General features: G+C 46.3%; 1 protein-coding gene across 23 annotated transcripts in view; it reads right to left on the reverse strand.

The window, feature by feature from the left end:
- The window catches only part of LOC149978189 (serine/threonine-protein kinase WNK1-like), a 167,701-nt gene that overhangs the window by 15,137 nt on the left and 131,032 nt on the right, over positions 1 to 21,532 (reverse strand). For 9 of the 23 annotated variants that reach the window (XM_090201204.1, XM_090201197.1, XM_090201194.1 and 6 more), the window contains 17 exons: positions 21,184 to 21,270; positions 20,838 to 20,873; positions 16,724 to 16,858; positions 10,779 to 11,138; positions 10,246 to 10,325; positions 9,911 to 10,058; positions 8,729 to 8,845; positions 8,114 to 8,224; positions 7,885 to 7,951; positions 7,548 to 7,664; positions 5,809 to 7,043; positions 4,572 to 4,661; positions 2,696 to 2,782; positions 2,378 to 2,414; positions 2,173 to 2,243; positions 1,451 to 1,956; positions 303 to 508 (listed from right to left, as the gene is read on the reverse strand). In XM_090201204.1, the coding sequence (XP_090057330.1) occupies positions 303 to 508; positions 1,451 to 1,956; positions 2,173 to 2,243; positions 2,378 to 2,414; positions 2,696 to 2,782; positions 4,572 to 4,661; positions 5,809 to 7,043; positions 7,548 to 7,664; positions 7,885 to 7,951; positions 8,114 to 8,224; positions 8,729 to 8,845; positions 9,911 to 10,058; positions 10,246 to 10,325; positions 10,779 to 11,138; positions 16,724 to 16,858; positions 20,838 to 20,873; positions 21,184 to 21,270 (3,490 nt within the window). The remainder of the gene's footprint in view (positions 1 to 302; positions 509 to 1,450; positions 1,957 to 2,172; positions 2,244 to 2,377; positions 2,415 to 2,695; positions 2,783 to 4,571; positions 4,662 to 5,808; positions 7,044 to 7,547; positions 7,665 to 7,884; positions 7,952 to 8,113; positions 8,225 to 8,728; positions 8,846 to 9,910; positions 10,059 to 10,245; positions 10,326 to 10,778; positions 11,139 to 16,723; positions 16,859 to 20,837; positions 20,874 to 21,183; positions 21,271 to 21,532) is intronic. The other 14 variants (XM_090201209.1, XM_090201208.1, XM_090201207.1 and 11 more) reach the window with 6 other exon arrangements.

Raw genomic sequence — 21,532 nt, forward strand, 5'->3', positions numbered from 1 at the left:
AAGATCGCTTATTCCGGCCGTTTACCATTGAAAGAAAATATATATCTCCCATAGACACCAATGCGATAGCAGCTGGGTCCGGTCTACTAAGTTAATTGACTTCAATTGAACTAGACAAACAGCGAGTGGGGTGTCTCACTTCCTTTTCCATCTCTGGCTCTAACACACTTAAGGTCAAGGGCTTCAAGGGGGTTCTTGCTGATAGGACCAGTTCAGACAGAGGTCAGGGGTTAGTAGTACCTGGTTGCAGGGGGCTCTTGCTGATAGGACCAGTTCAGACAGAGGTCAGGGGTTAGCAGTACCTGGTTGCAGGGGGCTCTTGCTGCCCTGGGAGGAGCTGCAGCGGCTGGACTTGCTGCTCTTGCTTTTGGTGGGTCGTCTCCTGCGACCGGCCAGGGCTACAGCTGGAGGGACCACCACGGCTGGAGGCACCTTGCCCAGCCTGGCGAACAGGGAGTCAATCTCATCCTTCTGCTTGGTGTGCAGGGCCTGGATCTCCTTCATGTGCCTGGAGAAGAGATGAGAGGGAGCTGAATATCCCAAAATCTTCCCCAAACCCAATCAGTCTAATAGCACAGAAACAGTTCAGGTGAAGGTAGACATCTGGGGGTTTTAGGAATGGAAACATAAGCACTTAAATGTGACAATTCAAGAAGGGATATTTAAGGGATATATAACAGCAAACAGAAACATGTCAGTCGAGCAGAAGAGAAGAGAGAGAAACAGGGTAGACCCACTAAAGCAGAAGAGAAACAGGGTAGACCCACTAAAGCAGAAGAGAGGAGAGAGAAACAGGGTAAACCCACTAAAGCAGAAGAGAAACAAGGTAAACCCACTAAAGCAGAAGAGAGGAGAGAGAAACAGGGTAAACCCACTAAAGCAGAAGAGAAGAGAGAGAAACAGGGTAAACCTACTAAGTTAGAGGAGAGAGAAACAGGGTAAACCTACTAAAGCAGAAGAGAGGAGAGAGAAACAGGGTAAACCCACTAAAGCAGAAGAGAGGAGAGAGAAACAGGGTAAACCCACTAAAGCAGAAGAGAGAGAAACAGGGTAAACCTACTAAAGCAGAAGAGAGGAGAGAGAAACAGGGTAAACCCACTAAAGCAGAAGAGAGGAGAGAGAAACAGGGTAAACCTACTAAAGCAGAAGAGAGGAGAGAGAAACAGGGTAAACCTACTAAAGCAGAAGAGAGGAGAGAGAAACAGGGTAAACCCACTAAAGCAGAAGAGAGGAGAGAGAAACAGGGTAAACCCACTAAAGCAGAAGAGAGGAGAGAGAAACAGGGTAAACCCACTAAAGCAGAAGAGAGGAGAGAGAAACAGGGTAAACCCACTAAAGCAGAAGAGAGGAGAGAGAAACAGGGTAAACCCACTAAAGCAGAAGAGAGGAGAGAGAAACAGGGTAAACCTACTAAAGCAGAAGAGAGGAGAGAGAAACAGGGTAAACCTACTTTTCCCGTAACCGGTTGACCTCCCTCTTCAAGTCCTCGTCCTCAAATTCAGAGTCGTTATCAGAGCTCATGTAGGAGTTGTTGAGGCTGGGCAGGGAGCTCTGTTTGTCCTCTGGGCTGAGGAGCATGGTGGCCGAGCCAGGATCAATACTAGGCCCGTTAGCCTGGGAAGCGGGTGTTTGCTCCAACCCAGCCTCGGCTGCCTCATCCTGGGCTCGGCTCACTGAGAAGCGGCCCACCCTGGCATCCGGTGCGTTGGTGGTGACCTGGAAGCGGCCAATGGTGGTGGGCTGAGGGGAGGCGGTCCGGTGGGGGAGGGAGGGCAGGCCGTCCACAACATCTCCCCCGCCAGTCTTACCTCCGTGGAGAGGGGAGGAGACATTGTGCAGTGTGTTCTCCGGGCTGGAGGAAGAGGAGGAGGAAGAGGAGGAAGAGGAGGTGGAGGAGGATTTTGTGGGGCTCCCTCCCTCGATTTTGTGGGGACGCTGGTCTGCAGCCACAGAGACCTGGGGAGGGGGACAAGTGATGGAGAGAGATTATGAAAAGACAGAATTTAAAGGCCCAGATCAGCCATAAGGACCATCACTACAATCATAGAAAACTATTCTGAAGAGAGATGGATGAAGAACATAGAGACGGCAGACTCTGACCACCAGACAGACAGCGCTGGAATATCCCAATCAGGTAAATAGAGCTGGAAAGGTACAGCTAGAATTCCATACCTGGAATCGTCCCATTTGGAATCCTCCAGCAATAGGCGACATGATTGGTTCCCCTTCCAGAGAGAAAGGCACTGAAACGACCAATGAGACATCGTCACGTTACAATGCAACAGTCGGCAAAACATCCCAAAAGAAAAGGACAACACACTAACAGGTAGCACGACCATTTCAAAATGGGAGTAAGGATAGATGTTGAAGTACACACCTGGCTGGCCACCTGCAGGCATCCCAGTGAGGGAGGACTATGGTACAGGGGGGAGAACACAGTGTGACTGTCCTGTCTAGAGTCACACCAACAAACATTCCACATACCACCACATGAGCTGTACAGGAGCATGACAGTGATGGCAGTATTAGACAGAGCAGACTAATAACGGCTACAAAAGACAGATTAGAAGAAATAGTATTCATATACTTTTTCAAGGTCAAAAACATACAACTAAATCTGACATTTCGACAACTAATAAATACATTGTCATTCGTCCAGGCCTGAAGGGGGCATGTGTGTGTGTGGTTATGGTACCTGTGTGGTGACACAGCTGACAGAGACCGTCTCTGGGCTCAGGGCCCTCCTCAGCTGGGCATCCAGGTCTTCCAGAGGCTGCTGGGACTAGTGGGCAACAACAAGCCGTTATAGACAATAGTCAAACAGACGGCAACACATCCTCACACGGTAAGTCAGAACACATCAAACTAATTGGTCTCTAGACATGAATTACTGTTGAATTTCATCTAGCAAAATGTTATGAATCACAGTAAACGTTTAGCTTTCATTTTTCCATAAAATATTTGAAAAGACTGAAAGATTTAGGTAAAATCCTAGATTGGGTTTAATTTAGTCAAAGACTGTCTTCAAGCCAAGGTATCCAGGTGACGTTCAAAATCAATATATTAAAAGGACATTTCCCCCTTTCTCAACTTCATATTCATCATCTCCAGCACCTCCCCTTTCTCAACTTCATATTCCTCATCTCCAGCACCACCCCAAAATTGCACATTTCTGTAGTCAGAAAGATAGTTTCCAATTAGTACACAATTAATTGGAAATTGGCAATACTTCCTCATAATTGGTTAAAATCACGATGCACACCGATGATGTCACTGGAAACATTTCACTTCCTCCATCCTTTTTTTACTACAAAAAAATGATAAACGTGACATTTTCACATATGTTGATGTTGGGGAGGTGCTGGAGATGATGAATATGAAGCTGAAAACAAATATCCCTTTGAAGAATTTCACATCAGAACCATTAGAGCCACAGGAGGCAGATTGCAGTCGCTTTCTCAAGATCAAATCACCTCAGACCAGAGCAGAGCTTTGAACGGAAAATTACACAGAATTCTTACAGATGAAAGAAAAATAATGAACCCCCTTTTTCCTTACAAAGAACAGTGCTCTGGTTTGCTTGGTTTGTTCTATTTTTAGATTTGAACGTTCACGCTGTGGACAACACTGTCTGTCTGAGTATCAACCAAACTGTCATCTCCACTAGCCTGGGGGAGCCTGTCTTCTCGTCTTTCCTAGTTATTCCCTAGTTGATTTAGTTTAAGAAAGAATGCGCTGTGGGAGAGAAAAACTCTGTCTGGATGTAATATTTTGCTTGTGGCGAGTCTTCTCTTTCTTCGTGGAAGAAAACTATTAAAATATTGTGCTGACAAAAACCACAATGACAAATGAAGATGAGTGATGTTGATCTCCCCAGCCTCCCTAACGGTCTGTCTGGAGAAAGACTGAGGGAGGAGAGAGAGGAAGGAGAAGGACAGAAAGAGGGAGAGAGAGGAGAGGGTGGGATAGAGGGAGAGACAGGGAGAGTGGGAGAGGCAAGAGAGTGGGATAGAGGTGCAGGAGAAAGAGGGAGACAAGAGACAGACTTCGACAGAGCGAGAGAGAGAGAGAGAGAATCAGATAATGAGGAACAGACGTGGTTAATGAGAGTCACAGGTCATCATGCTGCTCCGCCAACACAGAGAGAACCAGAGACAGAGATGTCTTCTTCAGACACTGAACAGATTGAGCCTGATCTGATCTTCATGCGTCACTAGTTTTTACACAGGAGACAAATGATGGGAGGGGGAGATGGACGGATGAAAGAGAGAGGGGGGGGGGGTACAGATAGAGGGATGATGGAGGGATCTTAACATCACTTAAGAGAGAAAGAGAGAGAGAGGGGGTGCAGATAGAGGGATCTTAACATCACTTAGGAGAGAAAGAGAGAGAGGGGGTGCAGATAGAGGGACCTTAACATCACTTAGGAGAGAAAGAGAGAGAGAGGGGTGCAGAACGAGGGATGATGGAGGGATCTTAACATCACTTAGGAGAGAAAGAGAGAGAGAGGGATGCAGAACGAGGGATGATGGAGGATCAAAATGGCAGTCAGGAGAAAGAGGGAAAGGCACCTGAGTTAGACAGGGTCCTGGGAAGGGTGCCATGTGGTCTGAGGGAGGAGGGGGGCCAGCCTGAGCCTGATCTGAGCCCACAGGCAACACCTAATAAACAGAGGGATGAAGAGAGGGATGAAACGGAGAGAAGAGGAGAGATAGGAGAACATAATGCACTGCAGCCACATGCAGCTGGAAGGACAGGGGATTCTACCTGCAGCTCTCTGACACTGACTGGGACATTAGACAATAAACAAAGACTGTAGTGTTACTTGAGCAATAAGGCCCGAGGAGGTGTGGTATATGACCAATATACCAAGCCTAAGGACTATTCTTAAGCACGATGCAACGTGGAGTGCCTGGATACAGCCGTTAGCCATGGCACCTTTGGGCTCCTGAGTGTTAACATCTCATCTAGAAGCTGTTAACCCTTAACACATCTCATCTAGAAGCTGTTAACCCTTAACACATCTCATCTAGAAGCTGTTAACCATTAACATATCTCATCTAGAAGCTGTTAACCCTTAACATATCTCATCTAGAAGCCATTAACCATTAACACATCTCATCTAGAAGCCATTAACTATTAACATATCTCATCTAGAAGCTGTTAACCATTAACATATCTCATCTAGAAGCCGTTAACTATTAACATATCTCATCTAGAAGCCATTAACTATTAACACATCTCATCTAGAAGCTGTTAACCATTAACATATCTCATCTAGAAGCTGTTAACCATTAACATATCTCATCTAGAAGCTGTTAACCATTAACATATCTCACCTAGAAGCTGTGTTTGACAAAACCCTAGAAATGACACCATAACTACAGTGCAGGGTTTTAACAACTATATGGTGCGCTACCTGATATCTAGGGGGGATGGACACAGTATAGAATAGAGTTGTTGCCATGCAACAGAAAGCAGAGCAAACGTTCATTCCAACAAAATGTTAGGAGACAAAAGCAGTTGATCAAGGAGGTTAACAAAAGGCTGTTAAAGGTGGAGTTGGCACAATCACATGTCAATCATTTGATTTGATTTATTTAACTAGGCAATAACTGTGTATGTCAACTATGTAATAATGATGTAGAATTCTCCAAAAGACTACAAATACAGAATTACACAAACTTACCTTACACAGAGGTGTCATAACAATCTGAAATGGTTTACAACATACTGTATGTGTTATAAACAGCGCTCTTCAAGCCACATCTACTAAGCTAGCCTCCACATCCATGCTGACTGACTCACCGGTAACCTAGACAGAGGTGCTTTGGCCGGGGTAGTCTGGGTGTAGGTGGAAGGGGTCCCAGCCTGTCCCGGGGTGGTGAGGGGGGTCCCAGAGACATGCCCTGGTCCTGAGGAGGCCAGGGGGAGGCTGGAGGGGGGCAGGGGGGTGCCTGTGGAGCTGGGGGTGGATGAGTGGCCGGTTGGGGAAGAGGTTCCCGGGACACCAGTGCCTCCGGCTGGGTCGACAGAGCCATCGGCCTGGGTGGTTCCACCGCCGCCCAGGTCCATGAAGAGGGAGCGAAGCTTCTTATCCAGGGCGTGGATGTCATCGATGCCCAGGGCCACCTCACACTCCCCACACTGGGCGTGGGTCTGGTTGGGCATTGTAGCAGGCTGGGGCTGGGTGTGCACCAGGGTGGGCTGGACCACGGGGATGGTGGTGGAGGTGATGGGCTGTAAGGTAGGGACCGTGGCCCCTGGGGCTAGAGAGGCTACAGGCGAGGAGGAAGAAGGGAGCTCTGCACTGGGGTTAGCAATGGATGGGGCTAGCAGGGGGCCTTGGATAGCCGTGGTGGGGACTACGGTAGCGGTGGAAGGGACAGGGAGCTGCTCTGAGCTTCCTCCACTATCACTGCTACAGCTGCTGACCAGGGGGGCCGTGGCAGAATGACAAAGGACTGTAGTGGGTATGGAGGTGGTGGGACCACCAGGGATGGAGCCAGAGGTCTGGGGGAAGGAGGCTGAGGTGGACAGGGTAGTTGTGTTGGGGAGGACAGCAGGGACTGGGGGGGACACAGAGGTGGCTGTAACACTAGGTACGGAGGAGACCACGGGTTGGGTCACCGGCAGGGTGAGAGGGGCCTGGGAAAGGAGAGGCTGGGTATCAACAGACTGGAGCTGGGTGGGGATGGGGGCGGTGGCCTGGTGGATGGGCGCAGGTGGAGAGATGGAGGTAGAGGCTGGAGGGGAGATGGAGACTGGGGGGGGAGGGGAGGTCACAGAGGCCTCAGATGGAACCTGAGCATGGGGGAGAGGAGCAGAGGCTATAGGAGCAGTGGAGAAGACTGGGATGGTGGTGGTGGTGGCTGCAGCAGGGACCAGGACAGGCAGGGAGGCTATGTGGACGGAGGGAGGAGCGGTGCTGGGCCCTGGGTCGTACTGGTCCTGGTTCTGTCTCAACTCTGAGAAGGCCTGCTGCAGGCTGACCGCTGAGGCCGACTGGGACAGACCCTGACCTGCAGCTACAGCACGGGCGGCTGTGGAGAGAGACAATGAGGGAGAGATGGGCAGGGAAACAGAGAGAGTGATAGAAAGAGATGTGTCAACACCAAACCCCGTCACTAAGTAAAACAGTGATGTTAGCCATCACCTTAAAATCAGGTCATACACCACAGATAGGACACTAACTAAACTACGGTTACATAGCAACTAGACATTCATAAACATGTGACGTTAGCCATCACATTAAAATCAGGTCATACACCACAGATAGGACACTAACTAAACTACGGTTACATAGCAACTAGACATTCATAAACATGTGATGTTTTTATTATTAACTTTACAATACAACAACATTCAGTCAGTCACAAGATCAGATGATCCCGGTTTTCAGAAACATCTAAATGTTATTACATTTGGATGCTGAACGCATTATCTTGTTGACTAATAAGATAACTTATTGGTAGGCTGTCACTGTGCGTGTGTGTGCATTCATGTGTGTGTGTGTGTGTGTGCGTGTGCGTGCGTGCTAAACTCACCGTGAAAGGACTGTGAATCAGCAAAGAACTGGTCCCTGAGTCTGGACTCAGGCACGGGGCTGACTATAAACCTCCTGCCTGCAGAGTGGACCACCTGGGCTGCACAGGAAGGGATACCTGGAGATAGATAGAAATGGTAGGGTCACACATAGGGTTAACGCAAAATGGGTGTCTCTATTGAATTCAATACATTTACTTTTCTCAGCGAGAGAAAGTTCTATAATTCATGGTACAACACATTGGACTACAGATGGAAAATTCTCATGCAAAACATGTCTGTCATTTTGTTGTTGTAGGGTACCAATTCCCTGTGTGGACATTGTGTTGGTTGTTTTACCTGGCAACGGTTCAGATATAGCAGGGATCTGTTGCTGCTGGAGGTCACTAACTATCTGGGAAACAATCTGTGGCACAAGATGCAGTCAGTCTGAGACAGTACAACAGCCGTTTACAACGATCCATGATGAAGTTACTTAAGCCAATGTACCTGGTATAGAAGGGTTAAGAATGATGCTCTTTCACAGCAACAACATGGAGGAAAAATGAATGGAGAGACGTCACTCTACCTGGGTGTTTCCATCTTTCTCCAGACCCTTCTCGTCAGCCATCTCGATGACCTCACGGACCTGCTCCATGAACGACTCCCTCTCGCTCTCCAGTATAAACAGACTGGTGACCTGTAGTCACACACCAGGAAAGAACAGCCCTCTCAATCACAGTCCTCATTCTTCTCAGAATCTGATGGTTGGATTGATTCATCATTTCAGAACGGTTAATCAAAGTCAAAACACCCAGAAAGTCTGGTGAAATAAAGCCTTTCATTATTACCAGATAAACTCTCTGGACATGCCTGAGACAAATACCATCAGGGAACATCACAACACAGTTGGGATTCTGGGCTACTGCAATCAGAGAGGGGAGACGGCTCAATAATGAGAGAGAGATAGAGGGGGAGGGAGGGAGAGAGAGACAGTGAGAGAGTGAGAGAGAGAGCGAGCGAGAGACAGCGAGAAAGAGAGCGAGCGAGACAGCGAGGGGCAGCGAGAGAGAGAGAGACAGAGAGAGACACAGAGAGAGAGAGAGACAGCGAGAGAGACAGGAGGGGGAGAGAGACAGGAGGGGGAGAGCGACAGCGAGAGAAAAGAGGGAGGGAGTGTGCTCGTAATCTTCTCTGTAGTTACCATAATCTGTGCTATTTCCTCTGGGTTATCTCCATCCAGATCAAACTTAAAAGTCACCATCTTTCTGTTGTGCGTTTCCAACTGGCACTCAGCTACCCTGTCGCCCATGTTGGATATCTGGAATAAACAAAGGAACAGAAGCCAGAATAAGATGTGGATGAAATGAAAAGATGAAAGAGAGCAGCTCTTCAGATTTATCGACAGAAATCACACGGCCTGTTTGAATGGCTCTGTGTCGTTCTGTCTAATCAGTAGGGCCTAAACAATGCTGTGCCAGGGAATTCAAAGAGGCAGGCATCAGTACAGGGAGATACACACCAGAGACAGACATTAATCAGATGCTGTATGCTCCAATTAGAGAACACTTTCCAAGAAAATACAGCTTATTGAACTGAATGAAAAACAATCTCAGCTGGTGGGAGACAAGAGCACCGAGCACAATGCAACGGCTTGGACAATTAAAAGGTTATGTCAATCAAAGTTGATCATAAGTAGGCCTATAATTTATAAACAAAAACAACAGGCTTATCACAGGTGCTAAACACACGAATGAAAAATAATGTTTTGTGTAGTATATATCAGTCATTTCCCCTGGGCTGACTCTTACATTTAGTATATATCAGTCATTTCCCCTGGGCTGACTCTTACATTTAGTATATATCAGTCATTTCCCCCTGGGTTGACTCTTACACTTAGTATATATCAGTCATTTCCCCTGGGTTGACTCTTACACTTAGTATATATCAGTCATTTCCCCTGGGCTGACTCTTACACTTAGTATATATCAGTCATTTCCCCTGGGCTGACTCTTACATTTAGTATATATCAGTCATTTCCCCTGGGTTGACTCTTACACTTAGTATATATCGGTCATTTCCCCTGGGTTGACTCTTACATTTAGTATATATCAGTCATTTCCCCTGGGCTGACTCTTACATTTAGTATATATCAGTCATTTCCCCTGGGCTGACTCTTACATTTAGTATATATCGGTCATTTCCCCTGGGCTGACTCTTACATTTAGTACATATCAGTCATTTCCCCTGGGCTGACTCTTACATTTAGTATATATCAGTCATTTCCCCTGGGCTGACTCTTACATTTAGTATATATCGGTCATTTCCCCTGGGCTGACTCTTACATTTAGTATATATCGGTCATTTCCCCTGGGCTGACTCTTACATTTAGTACATTCAACTTTGCTTTGCCAATCTTGTCGGTACGAGAGCGACTCCGTACAGAGCGTCGCTGGTGTCGCTTGATGGAGCGCCCCTCCTGTCTGCCTCCATCATTTCCATCGCTCAGGCCGGACGCCACGTCAGAGTGACCGCTGAGTCAGACACACAAACACCGTTAAAATTCATGATCTGAAGAATGAGAGCGAGGCACCAAGCCTCTAAGCTAATAAAAAACTAAATTAAACAATCATGACTGATTATAAAATTTGAGATATCTTTCCCATCTCTTATAAAATCTCAACGTGTATATCTTTACCATCAGTTAAACATGCATCTTACCTCTCCATGGACGAGGGCACTTGTGGTGGATGTAACTGTGACTGGTCCAATGACAAAGGCTGAGGAGCCGTCTGGGAGGGCTGGAACACACAGTACAGGAGAACAGAGGGTCAGAGAACTGTGGGAAACTTGTTTTACAGTCAAGAGAGTGCAAAGTAGTGTGGTCTTTTGGAGATGAAAGGCTTCAGAAGGGATTGAGGTTAAAAAGAGAGGCAGAATATGAGACTTAAAAGCATGTGAGAGTAGCAGTATAAAGAAATATGAGTAGGTTCTTAGTGAACTAATCCCACCGTAACCAAATGTTTGACAGCATCTATGTCCAGAATGTTTCATCCACATCTAGCTACTTGTGACCATAAAATATATGACTAGACACATCCACAACTTCACACAACCAACTCAGGACTCATTTAAATAACAAACGTACAGTCAAGGAAACACGCAAACCAGCTATGGTCAAAGAACTACTCTCCATCATCCATACGACCAGGCGGGGGGGACATGACGAAGGGGGTTTGGCTGACCACAGGTACCTGGGGCTGGGCATCTCCTGGCGGCTCTGGGGAAGTGCTGGCTACGCTGATGACGGGCACCACAACGACCAGCGGCTGAGTAGGCATCATTTGGGGCGGCATAGGGGAGGCCGGTGGCACCGGCGGTGGATGAGTCACCAGAGTGGGTGCAGATACAGAACCAGGTAGAGGATGAGCCCCAGGAGGCAGAGGTACGGCTGCAGCTGCTATAGGGCTCTGTGGGGACACCAGGGCTCCCCCAGGGGGTGACGCCGCCCCTTGGGCTGCAGCTGCAGTAACCGGGACCGAGGGCTGATTGAAGGCCATCTGTGCCACAGAGACAAGTCCCACTGAGGAGGGAGGTGGAGCCATACTGCAAGGCTGGGGGCGGGAAGAGGAGAGCAAGGGGCGGGTCAGGTCAGGTTAGGACTGGCTAGGGTAACGAAGGGTCATGGGAACTAGGTTGGAGTGGGCGGATTATGGATGATAGAAATAGTAAGTCCACTTCTATGGGATGGATATTATGTTGGTGGTTGACTAAAGGGTGACTGAAGGAACAAAACTCAAGGGGATAAGAGTGTGTATGGTGGGTGTGACAGAATTTAACACTGTGCATACAACCACTAAACAAACAAAGTCAACACACAAAGCCACGCACCACAACAACATGCGACCAAACACGATGTGTTTCACAAATGGCATGAAACCGGATGTCAAACCGAAGGTTCAACTGGTTCAACTGCACTGTGAGAACAAAGCAGTGCTAAGGTGTGGACAGGACTCCTCATGAGGCCCTCTCCACTCAGTGGTACAACACGCCTGCGGTGACATCATGCTGTTGGTCACTAACATGGACTCTAATGGAACAGCCATGATCGTCCATTAGACCTCAATTCACATTTATCGACAAACACAGAAGACACTGAAAGACAGATACTTTTCTACTGGGGCTCAAACAACAACAACACAAGCGATACTGAGTGAGGACAGCTGATACTAATGGAAATGGACACACGTACAGTCGCACACATAAACACGTTCTACCACCCTAGTGGGGACCAGCACTATAATAACAGCACAGTGAGTGGTACCTGGACCAGAGCTAGCTATAATAACAGCACAGTGAGTGGTACCTGGACCAGAGCTAGCTATAATAACAGCACAGTGAGTGGTACCTGGACCAGAGCTAGCTATAATAACAGCACAGTGAGTGGTACCTGGACCAGAGCTAGCTATAATAACAGCACAGTGAGTGGTACCTGGACCAGAGCTAGCTATAATAACAGCACAGTGAGTGGTACCTGGACCAGAGCTAGCTATAATAACAGCACAGTGAGTGGTACCTGGACCAGAGCTAGCTATAATAACAGCACAGTGAGTGGTACCTGGACCAGAGCTAGCTGGTGTGCCTGGTAGAGATAGTAGAGGTGTTCTAAGCTGGGCGAAGGGGACATAACAGAAGCGCCCAGCTCACTAGCACACAGCTGAAGACCACCAACCATGCATACAGACAGACAGACCAGGCAGACCAGACCAGACCAGACCAGGGCAGGCAGACCAGGCAGACCAGGCCAGGAGAGGCAGACCAGACCAGGGCAGGCAGGCAGGCAGACCAGACCATGGCAGGCAGACCAGGCCAGGGCAGGCCAGGGCAGGCAGACCAGGCCAGACAGACCAGACCAGACAGACCAGACCAGACAGACCAGACCAGACCAGACAGACCAGGCCAGGCAGACCAGACCAGGCCAGGGCAGGCAGACCAAGCAGCATGTCATAGAGGTGTAGTGAGTGAGTGGATGAAAGAGTGAGAAAGTCAATGGAATAAAAACAGAAAGAAAGGATGGAAAACTGAAGTAAGAAATGTGAATGTTAAAACGTGTTAACAAGAAACAGAACAGATTAAACTCTATAGAAAGAGAATATCAGTATTATTTAAAATAGATGGTTGTGTAATACTTACCACGATGGACATGAGTTAGTCAACGACTCAGTAGTACTGAATCGGTTTCATAAGGGTTTGGTTTATTTTCACATTGGCTTTTGTGAGTGTTTGGTTTATTTTGGCAAAGCTGTTGGACTTTGAAGGCGATGGAAGTTCATGTTTGTACCCACAATGCAGTAAAACTTCACTATAACTAATACTTCTATTCATATGCCTATGACTGAGAAAAGTAAACGCCTAATCACGTAACCAATGGCCCTGAAGGTTTTCCATCGATTGCTGAATAATTGATGGAGGTTTGGTTTTGTGTTACTGACTTGGTTCAGACCAACTCTGACAGGCCTTCAATGGACCAATCCATGGGTTTATGTAAACACACTGGCTCAGGGGGCTGTGCCAAACTCAGCAACAAAAGAAAAGTCCTCTCACTGTCAACTGCGTTTATTTTCACCAAACTTAACATGTGTAAATATTTGTATGAACATAAGATTCAACAACTGAGACAGACTGAACAAGTTCCACAGCCATGTGACTAACAGAAATTGAATAATGTGTCCCTGAACAAAGGGGGGTCAAAATGAAAAGTAATAGTCAGTATCTGGTGTGGCCACCAGCTGCATTAAGTACTGCAGTGCATCTCCTCATGGACTGCACCAGATTTGCCAGTTCTTGCTGTGAGATGTTACACCACTCTTCCACCAAGGCACCTGCAAGTTCCTGGACATTTCTGGGGGGAATGGCCCTAGCCCTCACCCTCCAATCCAACAGGTCCCAGAGGTGCTCAATGGGATTGAGATCCGGGCTCTTCGCTGGCCATGGCAGAACACTTACATTCCTGTCTTGCAGGAAATCACGCACAGAGCGAGCAGTATGGCTGGTGGCATTGTCATGCTGGAGGGTCATGTCAGGATGAGCCTGCAGGAAGGACCCTCATGAGGGAGGGGGACCCTCCACCTCCAAATCGATCCCGCTCCAGAGTACAGGCCTTGGTGTAACGCTCATTCCTTCGTCGATAAACACAAATCCGACCATCACCCCTGGTGAGACAAAACCGCGACTCGTCAGTGAAGAGCACTTTTGCCAGTCCTGTCTGGTCCAGCGACAGTGGGTTTGTGCCCATAGGCGACGTTGTTGCCTTACAATAGGCCTACAAGCCCTCAGTCCAGCCTCTCTCAGCCTAATGCGGACAGTCTGAGCACTGATGGAGGGATTGTGCGTTCCTGGTGTAACTCGGGCAGTTGTTGTTGCCATCCTGTACCTGTGATGTTCGGATGTACAGATCATGTGCAGGTGTTGTTACACGTGGTCTGCCACTGCGAGGACGATCAGCTGTCCGTCCTGTCTCCCTGTAGCGCTGTCTTAGGCGTCTCAAAGTACGGACATGGCCACATCTGCAGTCCTCATGCCTCCTTGCAGCATGCCTAAGGTACATTCATGCAGATGAGCAGGGACCCTGGGCATCTTTCTTTTGGTGTTTTTCAGAGTCAGTAGAAAGGCATCTTTAGTGTTCTAAGTTTTCATAACTGTGACCTTAACTGCCTACCGTCTGTAGGCTTTTACCGTCTGTAGGCTTTCACCGTCTGTAGGCTTTCACCGTCTGTAGGCTTTTACCGTCTGTAGGCTTTTACCGTCTGTAGGCTTTTACCGTCTGTAGGTTCATTAACTGCCTATCGTCTGTAGGTTCATTAACTGCCTACCGTCTGTAGGTTCATTAACTGCCTACCATCTGTAGGTTCATTAACTGCCTACCATCTGTAGGTTCATTAACTGCCTACCGTCTGTAGGTTCATTAACTGCCTACCGTCTGTAGGTCCATTAACTGCCTATCGTCTGTAGGTTCATTAACTGCCTACCGTCTGTAGGTTCATTAACTGCCTACCATCTGTAGGTTCATTAACCGCCTACCGTCTGTAGGTTCATTAACCGCCTACCGTCTGTAGGTTCATTAACCGCCTACCGTCTGTAGGTTCATTAACCGCCTACCGTCTGTAGGTTCATTAACTGCCTACCGTCTGTAGGTTCATTAACTGCCTACCGTCTGTAGGTCCATTAACTGCCTATCGTCTGTAGGTTCATTAACTGCCTACCGTCTGTAGGTTCATTAACCGCCTACCGTCTGTAGGTTCATTAACTGCCTACTGTCTGTAGGTTCATTAACTGCCTACCGTCTGTAGGTCCATTAACTGCCTATCGTCTGTAGGTTCATTAACTGCCTACCGTCTGTAGGTTCATTAACTGCCTACCGTCTGTAGGTTAATTAACTGCCTACCATCTGTAGGTTCATTAACTGCCTACCGTCTGTAGGTTCATTAACTGCCTACCGTCTGTAGGTTCATTAACTGCCTATCGTCTGTAGGTTCATTAACTGCCTACCGTCTGTAGGTTCATTAACTGCCTATCGTCTGTAGGTTCATTAACTGCCTACCGTCTGTAGGTTCATTAACTGCCTACCATCTGTAGGTTCATTAACTGCCTACCATCTGTAGGTTCATTAACTGCCTACCGTCTGTAGGTCCATTAACTGCCTACCGTCTGTAGGTTCATTAACTGCCTACCGTCTGTAGGTTCATTAACTGCCTACCGTCTGTAGGTTCATTAACTGCCTACCGTCTGTAGGTTCATTAACTGCCTACCATCTGTAGGTTCATTAACTGCCTACCGTCTGTAGGTTCATTAACTGCCTACCGTCTGTAGGTTCATTAACTGCCTATCGTCTGTAGGTTCATTAACTGCCTACCGTCTGTAGGTTCATTAACTGCCTATCGTCTGTAGGTTCATTAACTGCCTATCGTCTGTAGGTTCATTAACTGCCTACCATCTGTAGGTTCATTAACTGCCTACCATCTGTAGGTTCATTAACTGCCTACCGTCTGTAGGTCCATTAACTGCCTATCGTCTGTAGGTTCATTAACTGCCTACCGTCTGTAGGTTCATTAACTGCCTACCGTCTGTAGGTTAATTAACTGCCTACCATCTGTAGGTTCATTAACTGCCTACCGTCTGTAGGTTCATTAACTGCCTACCGTCTGTAGGTTCATTAACTGCCTATCGTCTGTAGGTTCATTAACTGCCTACCGTCTGTAGGTTCATTAACTGCCTATCGTCTGTAGGTTCATTAACTGCCTACCGTCTGTAGGTTCATTAACTGCCTACCATCTGTAGGTTCATTAACTGCCTACCATCTGTAGGTTCATTAACTGCCTACCGTCTGTAGGTCCATTAACTGCCTACCGTCTGTAGGTTCATTAACTGCCTACCGTCTGTAGGTTCATTAACTGCCTACCGTCTGTAGGTTCATTAACTGCCTACCGTCTGTAGGTTCATTAACTGCCTACCGTCTGTAGGTTCATTAACTGCCTACCGTCTGTAGGTTCATTAACTGCCTACCGTCTGTAGGTTCATTAACTGCCTATCGTCTGTAGGTTCATTAACTGCCTACCGTCTGTAGGTTCATTAACTGCCTATCGTCTGTAGGTTCATTAACTGCCTATCGTCTGTAGGTTCATTAACTGCCTACCATCTGTAGGTTCATTAACTGCCTACCATCTGTAGGTTCATTAACTGCCTACAGTCTGTAGGTCCATTAACTGCCTACCGTCTGTAGGTTCATTAACTGCCTACCGTCTGTAGGTTCATTAACTGCCTACCGTCTGTAGGTTCATTGAACAAGCATGGGAAACAGTGCCCTTTAAACCCATTACAATGAAGATCTGTGAAGTTATTTGGATTTTTACAAATTATCTTTGAAAGACAGGGTCCTGAAAAAGGGGACGTTTCTTTTTTTGCTGAGTTTATATGTGGGCTTGTGTAAAATGTGTCTGTATGAATGCATACAGTATCTGACACGGAATGTAAATGCATGAGTCTGTTACCTGTTTGGTTTTGGGGACCCTCACTGTAACTTGATTAAGGTGTGTGTGTGTGTGTGTGTGTGTGTGTGTGTGCGTGTGTGTGTGCACAGAGTGTGGTTAAGTGCCAGTGTTTGCATGTGCACTCTGTGTATATGCATGTGTTGGTTCCTTACCTGTGTGGGCTGTGGTCCAGGGGGTAGCTGGTTCTGAGAGGGGCTCTGTACCACGGTGCTGCCTGCCTGCTGCTGCTGCTGGGGCTGAGAGACCATGGGCTGGGAGGTGGGGGGGAGAGAGGCCTGCAGGGGGGTCTGGAGGAGAGAGGGAGAGGTCAACTCATGACTAGACCTACACAGCAAAGTTAAAAAGGGACAGTTGACTGAGTATGTCGGATGTTTTTGACCTCAAAAGTCTGTTGAGATGAGTCTATGCCCGACACCAGCCCCAATCCCACGGATGGAAAAGATAAGCACTATCATTGACAAAAAAAAATATCTGCAAACTTTGAGTGAACTGTCTCTTTAAGACCACATGCGTACTTGGCACATATCAGTAGAGTTTCAAAGCAAAAAAACACCCCCATCATCTCACTGTAATTAAACAGTTGACCCTATCAATCAAATGTAGTAATCCTAATTTGACGATACAATTTGCCTTGGGGGGCAAACATTCCCATCAATTGCAAAAACATTTCTCTGGCGGTCGGCCAACTTACCTTGTGACTTGATGAAAAGCAATGACACACATACTGCACAGGCTTAACCTACAGCCCATCTTATTAACATATTCTATAGGCAAGGGTGAAGCCGGAACGGTCCAGTACAGAGTACCGGCAATAGAAAGCGGGGGTACGGCGTACCCGTTAAAACGTGAGTCTATCGCAATAGTTAAAAAAAAACATTGTGTAATAAGCCTACAGTTTTCTTGGAATCTATCCATCATGTCAGTCACATAAAAAATGAGCCAATAGACTCCAAAATTGCGGAGTGGTTCGAGGAGAACACTGACATTTTAATAAGGTAGAGATGATTGGCCGAGACCATGACGCGGGTGGACAGCAGAGTAAGCATCAAATTCAGGTTACAAGACTTTTGTTGTCATTCATAACACTGTTCGGTGTCCGGTAAGTCTCTCTGCTTTTATCAAACGGTGTGGATGCTGGAATTATCTCAGAATGGAGTAGCCTGAGAGTTAGAATAGCAACTAAAGTATGGACACTGAATGTAGAACTAAGTGTTCCTCTGAGTAAAATGTCTGACCAAATGTTATTTTGTTTTCAGGAAGAGGAGTAAATGCTGTTGAACAACAGTTCCCTGAGCATCCGTCCTCTTCCTGAAACACAGTATGTGGTGAGAGTGGCTTTATTTAATATTCTGGATGAGCACCAAGTAATGATCGAGGAGAAGCTGCATGTATCTAATTACAGACACAAGTTGACTAACAAATGGCCTACCAAATGTCGGGAAATTATAAGATGAAATTATGTAAATAAGGTCTAACTATTCCCCCCCCCCCCCCCCCCCGAGTAACATAGCCTAAATTAGTCTTTTCAAGTAACTGTTTGACAATCAGATGAAAACATCATGACTGGCTGTGTTAATGCCACATTAAAAAAGCAGGCTAATACATTTTAAAAGTTAAACGACAAATCAATACGGTTAGGCCCATATGTCCTTCTGTGATTAGGCCCATAGAGATGCTATATGTCCTTCTATGATTAGGCCCATAGAGATGCTATATGTCCATCTATGATTAGGCCCATAGAGATGCTATATGTCCTTCTGTGATTAGGCCCATAGAGATGCTATATGTCCATCTATGATTAGGCCCATAGAGATGCTATATGTCCATCTATGATTAGGCCCATAGAGATGCTATATGTCCATCTATGATTAGGCCCATAGAGATGCTATATGTCCTATGATTAGGCCCATAGAGATGCTATATGTCCTTCTGTGATTAGGCCCATAGAGATGCTATATGTCCATCTATGATTAGGCCCATAGAGATGCTATATGTCCATCTATGATTAGGCCCATAGAGATGCTATATGTCCTTCTGTGATTAGGCCCATAGAGATGCTACATGTCCATCTATGATTAGTCCCATCGAGATGCTATATGTCCTTCTGTGATTAGGCCCATAGAGATGCTATATGTCCATCTATGATTAGGCCCATAGAGATGCTATATGTCCTTCTGTGATTAGGCCCATAGAGATGCTATATGTCCATCTATGATTAGGCCCATAGAGATGCTATATGTCCTTCTGTGATTAGGCCCATAGAGATGCTATATGTCCATCTATGATTAGGCCCATAGAGATGCTATATGTCCATCTATGATTAGGCCCATAGAGATGCTATATGTCCTTCTGTGATTAGGCCCATAGAGATGCTACATGTCCATCTATGATTAGTCCCATCGAGATGCTATATGTCCTTCTGTGATTAGGCCCATAGAGATGCTATATGTCCATCTATGATTAGGCCCATAGAGATGCTACATGTCCATCTATGATTAGTCCCATCGAGATGCTATATGTCCTTCTGTGATTAGGCCCATAGAGATGCTATATGTCCATCTATGATTAGGCCCATAGAGATGCTATATGTCCTTCTGTGATTAGGCCCATAGAGATGCTATATGTCCATCTATGATTAGTCCCATCGAGATGCTATATGTCCTTCTGTGATTAGGCCCATAGAGATGCTTGCTATATGTCCATCTATGATTAGGCCCATAGAGATGCTATATGTCCTTCTGTGATTAGGCCCATCGAGATACTATATGTCCATCTATGATTAGTCCCATCGAGATGCTATATATCCTTCTGTGATTAGGCCCATCGAGATGCTATATGTCCTTCTATGATTAGGCCCATCGAGATGCTATATGTCCTTCTATGATTAGGCCCATAGAGATGCTACATGTCTATCTATGATTAGTCCCATCGAGATGCTATATGTCCTTCTATGATTAGGCCCATAGAGATGCTATATGTCCTATGATTAGGCCCATAGAGATGCTATATGTCCTATGATTAGGCCCATAGAGATGCTATATGTCCTTCTATGATTAGGCCCATAGAGATGCTATATGTCCTATGATTAGGCCCATAGAGATGCTATATGTCCTTCTATGATTAGGCCTATAGAGATGCTATATGTCCTTCTATGATTAGGCCGATAGAGATGCTATATGTCCTATGATTAGGCCCATAGAGATGCTATATGTCCTATGATTAGGCCCATAGAGATGCTATATCTCCTTCTATGATTAGGCCCATCGAGATGCTATATGTCCTATGATTAGGCCCATAGAGATGCTATATGTCCTTCTATGATTAGGCCCATAGAGATGCTATATGTCCTTCTATGATTAGGCCCATAGAGATGCTATATGTCCTATGATTAGGCCCATAGAGATGCTATATGTCCTTCTATGATTAGGCCTATAGAGATGCTATATGTCCTTCTATGATTAGGCCCATAGAGATGCTATATGTCCTATGATTAGGCCCATAGAGATGCTATATGTCCTTCTATGATTAGGCCCATAGAGATGATATATGTCCTATGATTAGGCCCATAGAGATGCTATATGTCCTTCTATGATTAGACCTATAGAGATGCTATATGTCCTTCTATGATTAGGCCCATAGAGATGCTATATATATATATATATATCATTGTATATAGACTTGTTTATACTTTATTATTGACTGTATGTTTGTTTTACTCCATGTGTAACTCTGTGTTGTTGTATCTGTCGAACTGCTTTGCTTTATCTTGGCCAGGTCGCAATTGTAAATGAGAACTTGTTCTCAACTTGCCTACCTGGTTAAATAAAGGTAAAATAAAAAATAAATAAATAAATATGTCCTTCTATGATTAGGCCCATCGAGATGCTATATGTCCTTCTATGATTAGGCCCATAGAGATGCTATATGTCCTTCTATGATTAGGCCCATAGAGATGCTATATGTCCTATGATTAGGCCCATAGAGATGCTATATGTCCATCTATGATTAGGCCCATAAAAAAACAAGTGTGTGCCCACACACACAGAGGAGACCTCTGTACCAGGAATACATTACATCTACTTTCACCTCTGCTACACTGTAGGCAAATATACATCACAGCCATTTAATTTACAGTTCTGTCTGTTCGTGAGACAGCAGGAAATTAAATGTTGGATTGGAGAAAAGGGAAAAGCCACGAGACTCCAGAGATAAAGCAGACAGTGTGAGAGGTGCTCATATCAACGTCGAATGTGTTGTTTTGTCTACCTGCGGAGGGAGCGCTGTGACGTAGTAACCTCCATGCTAAAAGAGACAGACAACACAGTGTGTGAGAGAGAGAGAGAGAGGCACCACAGGGGCCACGCCACAGCTTTCACACCACACAGGAGAGAATACTGTACTCAAGATTAAGAACAGACAGACCAATCAAAACAAAAACACCGTCTGGCTGCCATGACGATGCACCTGTACTCTGAACACAACAGGAGAGGGAGGATTGGCGTGGAGGATGTGTACAAGTTGGCCCTTATCCACACTGGCAATGTCTCAATGTTCCCCTTTGGTAAGGAATTAGGACGTCCTCATAGAGGCCTGTGGAGAAAGGGGGCCTTACTTGTTGGTGGGCGATGGGGACTGGCTGGGAGTTGGGGGCAGGTGGGTGTCCAGTGTTGGGCTGGGAGGTTGGGATCTGCTGCAACTGCTTCAATAGGATAGAGAGATAGATGAAGAGATGGAGAGACAATATGGAGAGAGATAGAAATATGGACACAAGAGAGAAAACAAAACGTGAATTAGGATCTATTTGTGACTTTTGGACATACTGCACAGTACTACATTCTAGCCTGAGCTTTGGTTCACTGTACTGCACAGTACTGTATTCTAGCCTGAGCTTTGGCTCACTGTACTGAACAGTACTACATTCTAGCCTGAGCTTTGGCTCACTGTACTGAACAGTACTACAT

Source organism: Oncorhynchus mykiss, chromosome 15, assembly GCF_057628025.1.
Source record: "Oncorhynchus mykiss isolate SJ-2025 chromosome 15, ASM5762802v1, whole genome shotgun sequence".
Taxonomy (NCBI): Eukaryota; Metazoa; Chordata; class Actinopteri; order Salmoniformes; family Salmonidae; genus Oncorhynchus; species Oncorhynchus mykiss.